At 41.6% G+C, this 13,991-nt stretch overlaps 1 protein-coding gene across 1 annotated transcript in view; it reads left to right on the forward strand.

Annotated features, from left to right (window-relative positions):
- Positions 1 to 13,991, forward strand: part of LOC121319211 (collagen alpha-1(XIV) chain) — a 61,481-nt gene that overhangs the window by 16,026 nt on the left and 31,464 nt on the right. The window contains exons 6-18 of the mRNA XM_041256412.1: positions 572 to 739; positions 1,247 to 1,402; positions 1,726 to 1,845; positions 3,158 to 3,322; positions 4,574 to 4,732; positions 6,221 to 6,375; positions 8,511 to 8,640; positions 9,870 to 10,015; positions 10,595 to 10,724; positions 11,118 to 11,257; positions 12,850 to 12,976; positions 13,089 to 13,228; positions 13,657 to 13,789. Of these exons, the coding sequence (XP_041112346.1) occupies positions 572 to 739; positions 1,247 to 1,402; positions 1,726 to 1,845; positions 3,158 to 3,322; positions 4,574 to 4,732; positions 6,221 to 6,375; positions 8,511 to 8,640; positions 9,870 to 10,015; positions 10,595 to 10,724; positions 11,118 to 11,257; positions 12,850 to 12,976; positions 13,089 to 13,228; positions 13,657 to 13,789 (1,869 nt within the window). The remainder of the gene's footprint in view (positions 1 to 571; positions 740 to 1,246; positions 1,403 to 1,725; positions 1,846 to 3,157; positions 3,323 to 4,573; positions 4,733 to 6,220; positions 6,376 to 8,510; positions 8,641 to 9,869; positions 10,016 to 10,594; positions 10,725 to 11,117; positions 11,258 to 12,849; positions 12,977 to 13,088; positions 13,229 to 13,656; positions 13,790 to 13,991) is intronic.

Consider the following 13,991-nt stretch of genomic DNA (forward strand, 5'->3'; position numbering starts at 1 on the left):
AGGGTAAACCATTGTACTCTATAATGCTCTTATTTATTGATAACCTAAGGACCTTTAAAGTTACAGCAATGTGTTTATAATTAGTATTAAACATTTCTATCTGTATAAGTTGCAAGAGTTTTATGCCTTTATAGTTAAGACCCCTGTAAATGATAAGACTGTGCTGTGTCCCCTGTAGTTATTAAACACAGACGTCTTCACCTACTTCACCTTAGAACAGCTGTTCAAACCAACCAGCAAAACCAGCAGATCAAAATGACAGACACATTTCAGAAGTTATCAACAGAGATTATTTTGATTAATGACAAGGAAGAAAAATGTATTTGGATTAAAGAAAATGCTGCAACATGTTCACATTTATTTGTATCATTTTTGAGAAACGAGAAACTAGAGAAATTCATTAAAATGCTTACAACTACAGTATAAGAAATAAAGTCCACCTGACTGTACAATGTGAGGCTGTACTCTTCCGCTGTAATTCTTCCTGATTTTGAGTACAACCCATGATAATGTTGATAAAAAAGTTTTTTTTTTTTTTTTTAGACTTTTTAATTGTTTTAATTGTCTCCAGCTAAGGCTCCAAGAAATGAAACTGCTAGAAAAAGTTCAAAAGGCAGAAAGAAAAACCGAAAGGGCACCGAAGTTCTGACGAACGTGGAGAAAAAGGAAGGCAAAACGGAGAGCGAAAGCAAGGAGAACGCAAGCAAGACGCTACCCTCACAGGGTGAAGCAGGAGCAGGCAGGGGCTCAGAGAGGAATTGCACTCTGTTTCCATCTTGTTGTTTTCTTAGGGAACCTTGCTCTGTTTTATTCAGCATTCCTGTGCATTGAGATCACCTTTTATTAAGGAATTCCACACAAAAACCCACCTGCTAGGAAACTATTCTATAAGAAAGAGAAGCTTGTCTTGATAGTGATGGAAACTCAGAGTAATGACAAACAGCAGTGCATATATGTATACAAGTCTACACTTTTTTGTTAAGTCAGTACCTCAGAGTTTGCATTTAAATGAGGATTTTTTTCCACATATCTACATAGCATACTCCACACAGTTAAGGGGAAAAAAGTTTTTTTATTGAGAACAAAATTCTATATTAAAAATACAAAACTGAAAGATCAGAATTGGATAATTGCTAACTATTCCAGCAACATTGGCTTCTGAAAAGACTCCTCAGGGCAGCAGAAACATGTGCTACAGGGCAACGCTAACATGCTTTTTCAATGTATTTCTTCTTTTATTTGGCAGGGAAAGCCTCCGTGTGCCAGACAGCGGCTCCCGCAGATATTGTTATTCTCATTGATGGCTCGTGGAGCATTGGTCGCACAAACTTCAAACGGGTTCGAGAGTTTTTAGAAAACCTGGTCATGTCATTCAGTATTGCACAGGACAAAATACGAATAGGTAAGAAGACCCTCTACACGGCTCTGTGAATTCTGGTTTCATATTGAACAGGAACACTACATACTATATGATATGCAGGGCCTGGAGAAGAAACATTGGAAGCCGGGCTCTATGGGAGAGTAGACATAACACTGGAGAACATACTTCATGGCACTTCCTTTTCCCCGAGTTCCCTGAAAGACTCATCATTTAAACCCTGTTTTATTCGCAATGGTTGTTTTGTCCAATAACTCCTTTTGTTTTGTGGGGCTATTCCAGTACGGTATGTATTACAGCATGAGACCCCAGTCTAGCTCTGAAATGTTGCTCCTTCTTGTCTGTAGCTTTGTCCCAGTACAGTGGGGATCCCCGAACAGAGTGGAATCTCAACAATCACACCAGCAAAGCTGAACTTCTCCAGGCTGTTCGAACCTTCCGATACAAGGGGGGCAACACCTTCACAGGTAACCTGAGAACGCAGGTTCCTGACTGTGCCTAGTGTTGGTCTTGACTCAGGATCCGACAAGGCCTTTACATTGGCCCTGACGCTACCGGCTTCAAAGTCAAATTGTCAAGGACTGCTTCAGTTCAACGCACTACAGCAACCTCTACCTGTGAAGAGGGAACATAACTGGACATTCTGATTTTACGCAGTAAAATATTTAGACATCCTAAACTAGATAGAAAAACTACAGCTTACACCTATAGTACTGATATTTCCTGATTATTATACAGTAGCAAATTAAAAAAGTAAAAACAATTTTTCAACAGCATAGGGTACTCTACAATTCCTATGCCGTTTGCAATTCACAAGCTGAGACAAGATTATGACCATCACCTGGAACCGTTTGGCAGATCATTTAAAAGCAACAGAAGACTCTTTCCTTATGTGCAAGTAAGAGGCGCTCTCTTGCTTGAATCAGTTTTACTACATTATTGTAAATGAGGTGCTTTTCTGTCATTACCACATCAGATGTTATGGTTTTATTACCTTTTATTACCAGCTGTGTAAAAAGGGATTTTAATATAGATTTTATGTTTGGCATTATTTATTAATAATATGATAAAATAATAAAAAATGGTGGTAATTAAAGAAGCTTAAAATACATTTACATTAGTTTTACCAAGGAACATTTGTATGATATTTGCAATCATCTGAAGGATTCTCATTTAATACAATCTGTGTTCTGGTGTCTGCCAGGCTCAATCAGTGTCTATCTCTTTATATTAGTAAGTGTCGTCTTCATCTTGTGCTCAGCTGTGTATCGTTAGTAATACGATAGGAAATGCTCATATCAAATAGATGATCACTAGGCAGTGCTGGCTAGTACTGCTATAGGAGCCCTTTGGATGATCTAGCCTGTCTAGCTCATTCTGTATATCTTTGACAGGCAACTAGAATGGAAGCATGGAAGAGCAGCCCCTGATCTGTTGTATTGAAAGCTCAGGCTTTGTGAATAGGACCCAAAGTAGATTAAATAACACCCACTACAGTGAGGCATGGTGCCTGGTAGAACCAAGAGGAATTGGAACAGCTATACCTTGAGAACAATCTATCCAGCTGTAATGGAATTAAAAGCTACATCTTGAGAACCATGTGTACACTAGTATTAGAATTAAAGGCTATATCTTGGTGAAGCACTTTTGAAAATGTGCAAGGTACCTGTAACGTGTTAACATTTAAAAAAAGTAACATATATAATTTTCGTGGTGTGTGTCTTGTCTCTGTTGTAGGTCTTGCTCTGACACACGTGTTGCGTCTTGTCTCTGTTGTAGGTCTTGCTCTGACACACGTCCTTGAAGAGAATCTGGCAGTGGAGTCGGGGGCACGGCCAGGGCTCCCTCAGTTTGTGGTTCTGCTCACCGACGGTAAATCCCAGGATGACGCCAACGCTTCGGCTAAGAATCTGAAGAACGCTGGTGTTGAAATCATTGCAGTCGGTAAGTGAGGAGAGCAAACACAAGGAAATATGGTTCAATGAACAATGTGGTGCTGGATGCAACCTGGTGACATTAAAGCTGAGGGAACACAAAGCCACTCTGGGTTAGCTGTACTGAAGTGTTGCGCCTGTCGCAATAGAGAGTCACAAACCAGTTTGCAAATGAGTCGGAAGTCCAGGGTGAAATGTGCTAAACATGCACAATGGTGTTTATCGACTTTTTAGGGAGTGCTTTGCAGCAGCAGTTTTTCTTTATGGTTCAACCTTAGATGAATATGTAATTATGGGTGTTCCTGCATAAATTCACAAAAAGGGGACGGAGGATTCTCAAATATTATAAAAACTAAAGCGTCCAGCAATTGCAACACCTAAAATTGCATCAATTTGTTAAGAAATACATTGAGCACTATAAATGTATGTGTGTGATTTTAATGTATTGTTTTTAAACCTCACACCTCCTTATGTCGGACAAACATGTCAGGTTTATCGAGGGGCTACTGTGTGATAATGAAAAGCTTTTTGGGGGTGAAGGTTGGGGTCCCACTATAGAATCTGATGGGATTAAACTGCCTTTCATTTTTTATATATCTATCCATATTAAAATAGGTCAAATGACGACGGAACAGAATGCATTGTACAGATGACGTTTACATTTAACAAAAACAATGTTATTTTGATTCTTGCACCCTTGCATGTATAGACGTTATCCTTCAGGCTCCCTCTGCTGCAGCAAACCACAACTCAACTCCCACTATTTATTTGAACAATGTCACATGACTCTCAATATATGCTAGAGAGCTCGCTAAGAAGACGCAACACATATTTAAATTAGTATATTACGGCTCTTTTCAATAACATATTTTCTCTTGTATACTCTAAATGTATACTTTGCGAATTGTCGCAACGAAAATGCAAATTGCGGTATGTTTGCGCTGCGACTGGCCCGTCTTAGTACACCTACCCCTCTGTGGCTTGGAACTTGGGGCTTGATACAGAGAAGTTGCCTCAAGCTAGGTCTCTCTCAGCTTAAGAACCATTTGTATGTTACCAGAAAATTGTTTGACCAATTAAAAGAAAGGTGACCCATTCCTTGTGACTCATCCCAGTACTGTTATAATATATTTTTTAGATTTTGTGAGGTCATTTTGTCTGCAGACAACATGAGAACTTCAGAACACGAGGAGTTGAAATCACCAATCTAACAAATTTGATTGAAAGCCAGTAGTTTAGTTCTTTGTGTTTGTTTCCCCAGGCGTGAAGAATGCGGATGAAGCTGAGCTGAGACAGATTGCCTCTGAGCCCATTGAAGTGAACGTGCACAATGTACATGACTTTCCACTTTTGAGCCTGCTGGTGGACAGACTCGCTAGGATCCTCTGTGGAAGAATCGAAGAGAGGAGCAAGGGAGCGAGTAAGAGGAGCGGGAGGGGGGGGGTTCTGTACCAGTGTCTCTGATACAGCACACAGCTACACTAACTCTGCACATGGGACTAATTAAAGTGCTATACGGTGTTACTGCTAGATTATAGGTTGAAGTCAGTACTGTAAAAGTTACAGGTGTCATTTTAAAAACATTCCTTTGTAATAACGTCCAATAAAAACGAACCATTTTACGTCCCAAAGCTATTTGAAATACAGACTTGACTGCAGTACTTCTGTTATGTACTGAAGTCTGATGTTTTGGTTCTTCCAAGAAGTTGTCTAATACCAGTGGGGGCTTTAGTTGTTGTGCTCCCTGCCTTTGGATCTCCTTCCCGAGTCACAGTTGAGTCTTTTAAATCAAAATTAAAAAGCAGAATTGTGTGCGTGGTCTAATTCTTGAACTAGATTGATTGGACAATGGGCTTTTAAAATTTTTTTAGTTTATAGAGTTTATATTGCAAAGCACCCTGAGATATTCCGCAGGCAGAGCACTATACATGTGTCTGTGTACAGAATCCCTTATACAGGTTTTCCACAGTGAAAGCAAAGCAAAGTGTAATTAACCACAGTGAAAGCATAGGGAAGCATTGTAAAGAATTGCGAGGTTTACTGTTGTAAAGCATATTAATAACCTGGATAAACTATGGTAAATGCAAAGTAAACCATGGGGAAACTGCAAGAATCCTGTAGTTTCTTTTTATAAGGGATGTTTCAGTTAAATATTATGAATAAGGTCTTTTAGTTTTTACAGATTTTCATCTGAAAAAAGCTACTGATTTATCCTAAGAAATCCATGGCTTTAAAGGTACATAAATACCTCACTGGTAAATCCAGCTCAGTTACATATGTGAGCAGGAGGATGATGGGAAATGTAGTTCTAATAGCTCCATGCAGGTACATGGGAAGCCATCTTGACGCAGGTAATGCAATTTTAAAGTTTAAAAAAGTGGTCAAAATGTAAAAAAAGCAAAAGATTAAAACAATACACACACCTTATGTAAACAGTTGCAGCAACACGGGAACATGTAACACAATAAAATAAAAAGGTCCTTGTGTACCCTTTAAATTCGTTAAATACAGTGATACAAATAATGAATTATTTTAAGTGCAAAAAGGGGTAGTCCCCATATAAAAGCAATTTAGCAGTTTTCCCAGGCTTTGCTAAGCTTATACTATGCTATACCATAGTTTATCATAGTTTTCGTTGCTTACCTTTACCATGCTTTCTCTGTGCTTCAATACATTTTGCTATACTTTTATAAGAGTCAGTTTAATGTACTGTAGTACTGCTATGAGTTGATGTCGCACCGTCTGAAGTCATCTCACATGGACTCGTGATTTTCACAAGCCACGGCAGATGCTATAGTGCAGAAGTGAGATGTCGCTCTTGTTTTTCATTGATAGCTTCGCACACGTGTATGTGCTGCACCTGTAGCCTGGGGGACAGTTTCTCAAAGTGTGCTCCTGTGTTTCACAGTGAACAGACCCACACAGCTCTATCCTGCTCCAACGAATCTGCTTTTCTCTGAGCTGACAGCCAGGAGCTTCCGACTGAGCTGGACCGCTCCCCCCGTGCCCGTCCACAAATACAGGGTGGTCTATCACAGTGCCAGCGGAGGCAGCCCAAGGGAGGTAGGGGAGCAAACAGCAGCTTGTGCACAACTCGTCATGTTTTCCAATGTACTGTATTGACATACAATGGGCCCTATTCACAAAGCTCTAATTCAGGAACTTCAACCCATCACTAGAGTCCAAATCTCTGGATAACGGAATCACGGAATTCAAAGCTTTCACATCATAATTATCATAAACAGACCGCTAAAGTGACCGTCAATATACAGCTTGGTTGTTCGGTTCTAGTTTTGTTAAATTCACACATTGTATTCTTCAAATGTTAAGAGTTAATTAAAGACTGGAGTTAAGGTTTTGAAAATGTGGCCCGATAAGAAGTCTCATGTGATGTGATGTTTTTGTTTGAGAGCTTCTAAAGATTTTAGTGACAATATGCTTGATATATTAGATTGGAAGTACTGAACCCAGACTTTGTTAGATATGATTATGTTTACTGGATTTACATTATAAACCATTATTAATACAAATACTAAACACACAAGATGCTTTGCAGAACACTCCACAGAGATCTACATAATTTTTGCAGTTTTTTGCATATTTTCCCATAGATTTTGACTGCCTCTACCCATAAGGATAAGCCACAGCTAGATTTTTTAAAAGAACATTTTATAGCAATGTGGAATCACCCAGGATTGTGTCAACTACCTATCTGTAGTTATTAGGTGTATTCTGATTACATCTTTTTATTTTATTTTCATTTCTTTAGTACTAAATCTGAAACTTCATTCATAAAACTCAATAACTTTCATTTGTTCAACCTAAACTTTCGCGATTCATAAATGTCTAGGAGAATCAAAGAACCGACGTTTAGTCCCTCAGGAAAAGCTGTTGCTGTCTATAAGACATCTAAAAAAATACAATTCAAACTGTTTTACCTGTATTACCGCTCAAGCTTGTCTGCAATCCAATGAGAATACTTGTGTTCATGCCAGTGTGTGTCAGGCTCTTTCCAGGCTCTTCCATTGCTATTTCATGGTGTGATTTTTCTCCAGGTGGTTGAATGGGTTGGTCTCCAGCACTCTCCTCTATTTCGTGGTGTGATTCTTCTCCAGGTGGTTGAGTGGGCTGGTCTCCAGCATGCTTTTCTATTTCATGGTGTGATTCTTCTCCAGGTGGTTGAATGGGCTGGTCTCTAGCACTCTCCTCTATTTCATGGTGTGATTCTTCTCCAGGTGGTTGAATGGGCTGGTCTCCAGCACTCTCCTCTATTTCGTGGTGTGATTTTTCTCCAGGTGGTTGAATGGGTTGGTCTCCAGCACTCTCCTCTATTTCGTGGTGTGATTCTTCTCCAGGTGGTTGAATGGACTGGTCTCCAGCACTCTCCTCTATTTCGTGGTGTGATTCTTCTCCAGGTGGTTGAATGGGTTGGTCTCCAGCACTCTCCTCTATTTCGTGGTGTGATTCTTCTCCAGGTGGTTGAATGGGCTGGTCTCCAGCACTCTCCTCTATTTCGTGGTGTGATTCTTCTCCAGGTGGTTGAATGGGTTGGTCTCCAGCACTCTCCTCTATTTCATGGTGTGATTCTTCTCCAGGTGGTTGAATGGGCTGGTCTCTAGCACTCTCCTCTATTTCATGGTGTGATTCTTCTCCAGGTGGTTGAATGGGCTGGTCTCCAGCACTCTCCTCTATTTCATGGTGTGATTTTTCTCCAGGTGGTTGAATGGGTTGGTCTCCAGCACTCTCCTCTATTTCGTGGTGTGATTCTTCTCCAGGTGGTTGAATGGACTGGTCTCCAGCACTCTCCTCTATTTCGTGGTGTGATTCTTCTCCAGGTGGTTGAATGGGTTGGTCTCCAGCACTCTCCTCTATTTCGTGGTGTGATTCTTCTCCAGGTGGTTGAATGGGCTGGTCTCCAGCACTCTCCTCTATTTCGTGGTGTGATTCTTCTCCAGGTGGTTGAATGGGTTGGTCTCCAGCACTCTCCTCTATTTCATGGTGTGATTCTTCTCCAGGTGGTTGAATGGGCTGGTCTCTAGCACTCTCCTCTATTTCGTGGTGTGATTCTTCTCCAGGTGGTTGAATGGGCTGGTCTCCAGCACTCTCCTCCATTTTATGGTGTGATTCTTCTCCAGGTGGTTGAATGGGCTGGTCTCCAGCATGCTCTTCTATTTCATGATGTGACTCTTGTCCTCCAGGTGGTGTTGAACGGGCAAGTCTCCAGCACTGTCCTGCAGGGGCTGTCCTCCCTCACAGAGTACCAAGTCTCAGTGTTCCCTGTTTATGAAAAGAGCGTTGGGAGTGGACTGCGAGGATCACAGACTACATGTAGGTGAATTTACAGAATAACAGTGTTACAGGGATGGAAATAAGCCTGCAATACTGCTGCTTTTAATGCGCTGGTGTCTTGGAAGTATTGTACCAAAAATGATAGATACTCCTGCAGTAACACTGTCAATAGACCAGGAGTGGAAATAAGACACCCATAGCAGTTTGATCCATTTCTGGTTTTGCTATGAGTTTAATAAGACACACATGAGCTTTTTACCAATACACTGTAGCGAATCAAGCTTGTATTAAAACCTGGAAAGGGTGAAACTGCTACGCAGCAGGAGTCTTATTTCCATCCCTGCTATTAGAAGCACAAATAGAACAGGAACAGTTTGACTAGATTGTTATTTTTCTTTCTAGAACACCTTTGTGTTACGTAACCATCTTGCAACAGTCCTTTTTGCTGTGAAGGATGCCCTGTATCTTTGTTTCTTCAGTCTCCAGTGTTTCAGCTTGTACAGCGCTGATTGCAGATGCTGTCTACTGTAATGCACAGCACATTCATTAAAATCATTAGAAAGCTGCACAGTGTTTTATTTGCTGTGTTGTGATGAACATACAGTACATGTAAAGCTTCCAATTGTATGCTTTTATTTAGGTAATAATACATGGGGTGGAAATCAGTTATAAAAGTGATGCATGTGAATGTTATTGAGCTGCTTGGGATGGTACATAAGAAGAGCCTAAGAATGTTTGGGAATTTGAAAGGGTATTCGGCCCATCAAGACTCACCCCTACCGGGGGGGAACTAATTTAAAAGCATTTTTTTGCTGTTTTGTTTTTTTGTTTGTTTTAGATCTCACTACTTCACCTGCTCGGCTATTCCATGCATTTATAACTCTCTGTGAAAAAAGTGCTTCCTACCTTCTGTTCTAAACATACTTTAACTCAGCTTCCACTTATGCCCTCTTGCTCTTCCCTCTGATAAATTTGAAGTCATGTCTTGGGTTAACTTTATCTCTACCATTTATGATTTTAAAGACTTCAATGAAGCTCCCACTTGCCCTTCTTTTTTCTCGGCTGAAGAGATGTAATTCTTTTAACTCCTAGCTCGTGTCATTAAGTCCTGGGATCATCCTGTAGCTTATCCCCATTGACTCCCAGTGTATTCTCTCCAGAACATTTCAGTGTGGTGATAATAAGCTTGACAGCAACAAGAGTGATGAAAAGCATGGTGTTCTGTATTCCTTTGCTGTGTAACATTAACACTGCTGTGTGAATTGCAGTGCCACTGACGCCCCCACAGTCTCTCCATATATACTCCTCAACTCACAACAGCCTGCGGGTCCGCTGGAAGCCAGCAGGGGGAGCCACGCAGTACCTGGTACTGTATTCCCTGCTGTCAGAGGGAGAACCAGATGATGGCAGAGAGGTAGGGCTGGAACGACACAGGTCCACATCTCATCAACTGGAATGTTAGTTCACAATATTTTCTGTGGGTGGGCAGGCAGAGGCTGTTTAGCAATGAAATCATATTTTATATGTCTACCTGCATGAAAACTTCAATGTGTGAGAATTTCAATTTTCAGTCAATAATTAGTGATACAGAAACAATAGGCACTCGTGTGAAAATGTTAGCCCACCTTGTGCTTTAATTAGGCATCTTAAAGAACTTCTTAAAAATCTCATACATTTTACCGTTTGTGGCGATGAGTTCCTTTTCTCTTACCATTTTTAATTAATTGCATGTGTGGCCTATTAAAGTCAATTAAATTAGACAATCACTAATTTGCCTATTTTGACAGTTTTCAGTTCCAGTGAGTGGTTTGATTTAATCTGCAAAACAAATCCAAAATACAGAAGCAGTGGGGTGTTCTAATCCATGTGCACACCACAATGTGTGATAGGTTCATGTTTTTATAACACCCACCGGGTCCTATTGGTCGTAGAAGCTGCTGAATAAAACCTTTTCTTTACTTGATAATGACGCTAGTAATTCTGTCTCTGGCAGGTGAAGTTTGAGCCGGAGCAGACAGACATTGAGATTGAAGGCTTGCAGCCCTCGACTGAGTATTCTGTAACTGTGTACGCCCTGTATGGGGAGGAACCCAGTGATCCTGTCACTGCAACAGGGACCACATGTGAGCTTGGAGAGGATTACAGGGCTTTCTAAAGAAAGCAGCGTCTTCATGAAAGAAAAGCCACAAACACAACTTCAATGCAATTTGAGACTGTAACCCAAACTAGGTTTGATTTAACGAGAAACCTGACACCATGTAACAGCAAAGCTAAAGTAAATAAGCTTTTATTAAGTTAAGCAAACTGCATTTTAATTGTGATGGCACTACCCATATACAGGAGCTTTATTTATTTGTCCCAAAATGCCATTAAATAATGAGATACATGCCATATTGTGTGAATCTCTCATATAGTAAAGAGCACTGGTAATATGTGTATGAGGTAAGACGAGGTACTGGAGTAGTTTTCTCAGGTCCTGTTTTAATGCCTGTTTTTCTCCTCTGGTTCTGTTGAAGTGCCTCTGAATCCTCCCAAAAGCCTGTATTTCCCAGAGGTGAGCCACAGCAGTGTCCGAGTCAGCTGGGTCCCAGCTTCAGAGAGAGTGAGCCGACACCGCATCACCTACATCACAAACCGGGGCAGTGATGTCAAACAGGTGCCATTCCAACACTGAACAGTGCAGACCCTTCTTACACCAACGATGGAAACAAGACTCCCATTGCAGTTTGATCCAGTCCTGCTTTTACTATGTTTAATAAGACCTGTGCACTGGGGCTAATTAAGCTTGTATTAAAAGTTGGAATGGGTGAGACTGCTTTGCAATAGGAGTCTTATTTCCATACCTGTTGTACCACCAGACATGGAGCAGGCTCATCAATGTTACTCTGATTAAAGCACTAGCCCAAATGTCTATTTGACTTTGACCTGCATTGATAGTCTACCAGAGTTCAATGAAAAGATGGATGTTGACTGTTCTTTTCCAGAAAGCCTAGCAGCTAAAGTCACATTAATTTGTTTACAAAATCAAAAGGATTGCTTTACTTCCGACAAAGACACAAAAATATTAAAGCTCAGAGAAAGCAGGTGGTCACCTCGGATGCGGATTAAATCCACTCGTCATGTGATTGGTCAGTGTTGTGTGACGTACTTCCGTCTATCCTGCTTTGGGGCAGCTTGGATTGGTAGCCAATGTGGGTCGGCTCAGTTAACATGGAAACGCAGAATGAGGGGCCGCAGTGTTTTCAGCCGGGTTGAGTGGTGCTTGGAAACAAGGTGTTCGTGGTTAATCTCACAGAACATTGTACAGCACTAGGGATCCCCTTGGTTTGCTATGCATCAGCGTGTCATGCCAGCTTTGTCATCTCTTTGTTTGGTACCAGTTCACCAAAGGATCTGTTTTAAGATTCTGCTCCTACCTTCCAAAGCTATGAGAGGCCACCCCCCTCTCAATATCTCCAAAGCTATGAGAGGCCACACCCCGCTCTACATCTCGAAAGCTATGAGGGGCCACACCCCTCTCTACATCTCGAAAGCTATGAGGGACCACGCCCTTCTCTACATCTGCAAAGCTATGAGAGGCCATGCCCCTCTCTACATTGCAGATCTTTGAACTCCTTACCTGTCCTGTCCCTGTCCACTGTCCTCAAATCAGGCTCTACTGACAGAGCCACTAGTCCAGTAAGGATTTCAGACTCTTATTTAAGTCTCACTGTGGCAGAGCAAAGCTCTGCCCTTTAAATTGGCAGGGATGGGGTTAACTTCCCCTACCTGCCTGGATTTATTATGTTCAGGTGGCTGGGGTTGATTAGTTGATTAGGTTGATTAACGATCAATCAGCGCCCAGCCACCAGCGCCCAGCCAACGCTTCTCATTTGGGGAGAGGGAGCTGAGGAAGCAGGTTGTGTTTTTTTTTTGGTTGTTTGGAAAGTTTGAATCCAGTGAAGGCATTGCCCAGCCTGGAAATTGTTATTTTTGTAAGTTTTGCTTTTTGTCTTTCTTTGTGTTTAAATTGCTTTGTTTTGGCCCTTGTGCCCTTTCATTTTTGTGTTTATTTATAATAAAATAGTTATTTTTTTGAACTGCAGTCTGTCTCTGGGCCTCTTTCCACTCGCCAACCTGCCACACTCACCTTGAGGCCTATTTATTTATATATAGAGCAGTGCGTAACTGTATTAGAACACCTAAGGTGCTTTACCGAGACAGGGACTGTGTTACAAGGCTTTGGCTCCTCTTTGTTTCTCTCTGAAGGTAGAAGTTGTTGGCACATCATCCGTGCTTCTTCGGAACCTCTCATCGCTGTCCAGCTACACTGTGACTGTCCACTCCATGTACGACGAGGGGCTCTCCGCGCCAACAGAAGGCAACATCACCACCTGTAAGAAACACTGCCAGTCAAGGCTTGCTTTCAATATGGGCAATCCTCAGTGAAACCTGACATGCTGTTTGATGATGCTGATTTAATGATTGCTGTTTATCTTTCGTTTCAGTGAAGGTCCCTTCCCCGTCCGATTTCAAAGTGACCAACTTCTCTGGCAAGGTGCTTGTGCTGCAGTGGAAGAGAGCAGCTGAAGACGTCCTCTCCTATCAGATCAAGTGGATCTCTCTCAGCGGAGGCAAGCCGAATGAGGTGAGCCCATCAGAGGACCCAAGAAAGCCGTCTTTTAATGCAGACCACGTACGGGTCTTTGTTAAGACTTGAATCGCATCAAAATGTTTGTTAAAGATTTTTGTTTCATTTAATATTACTAAATGTTCTACCTTTGAAATGCTGTGTCATTATGAATGAAATTTATATGACAATTGAATTGTGGTAAATTGCCTGCTACTTGAACACATTATAGTTGAGATTTCTTAATCTGCAGGGATGGAAATAAGTCTCCCATTGCATAGCAGTTTTCACCCATTCCAGGTTTTAATACAAGCTTGATTAGCCACAGTGTATAGGTAATAAGCCCGGGTGTGTCTTATAAAACCAGAAATTGATCAGATTGCTATGCAAGGGAGTCTTTTTTTCACCCCCTTACATTGTTAAGGGCAGTGTGTTCCTGATTTCAGCTGACAGTGAGTGGAGATGCGGAGTCAGCAGTGCTGGAAGCAGTGGACGACAATGCTGAGTACCAGATCTCCCTGTCTGCACTCTACAGTGATGGAGCTCAAAGCGAGGCTGTGGCAGCTCGTTACAGCACCTGTGCGTAAGAGCAGGGCTCTGCTTTCCCTCTGGTTGTGTATGGGGCAGTGCAGTGTGCTGCACTGCCTCTATGGATTCTGTCCCCAGTTGGTGAGATAAGATGAAGTTAAAAGCTCTAAAACCACAAATGCAGACAAACTCTTTTGCATAGTGGTTAGAACGCTCGCTTGCGGTGTGCGGGGTCATCATTCGCACCCAGCCT

The sequence above is a fragment of the Polyodon spathula genome, chromosome 8 (assembly GCF_017654505.1).
Source record: "Polyodon spathula isolate WHYD16114869_AA chromosome 8, ASM1765450v1, whole genome shotgun sequence".
In the NCBI taxonomy this organism is placed as follows: domain Eukaryota; kingdom Metazoa; phylum Chordata; class Actinopteri; order Acipenseriformes; family Polyodontidae; genus Polyodon; species Polyodon spathula.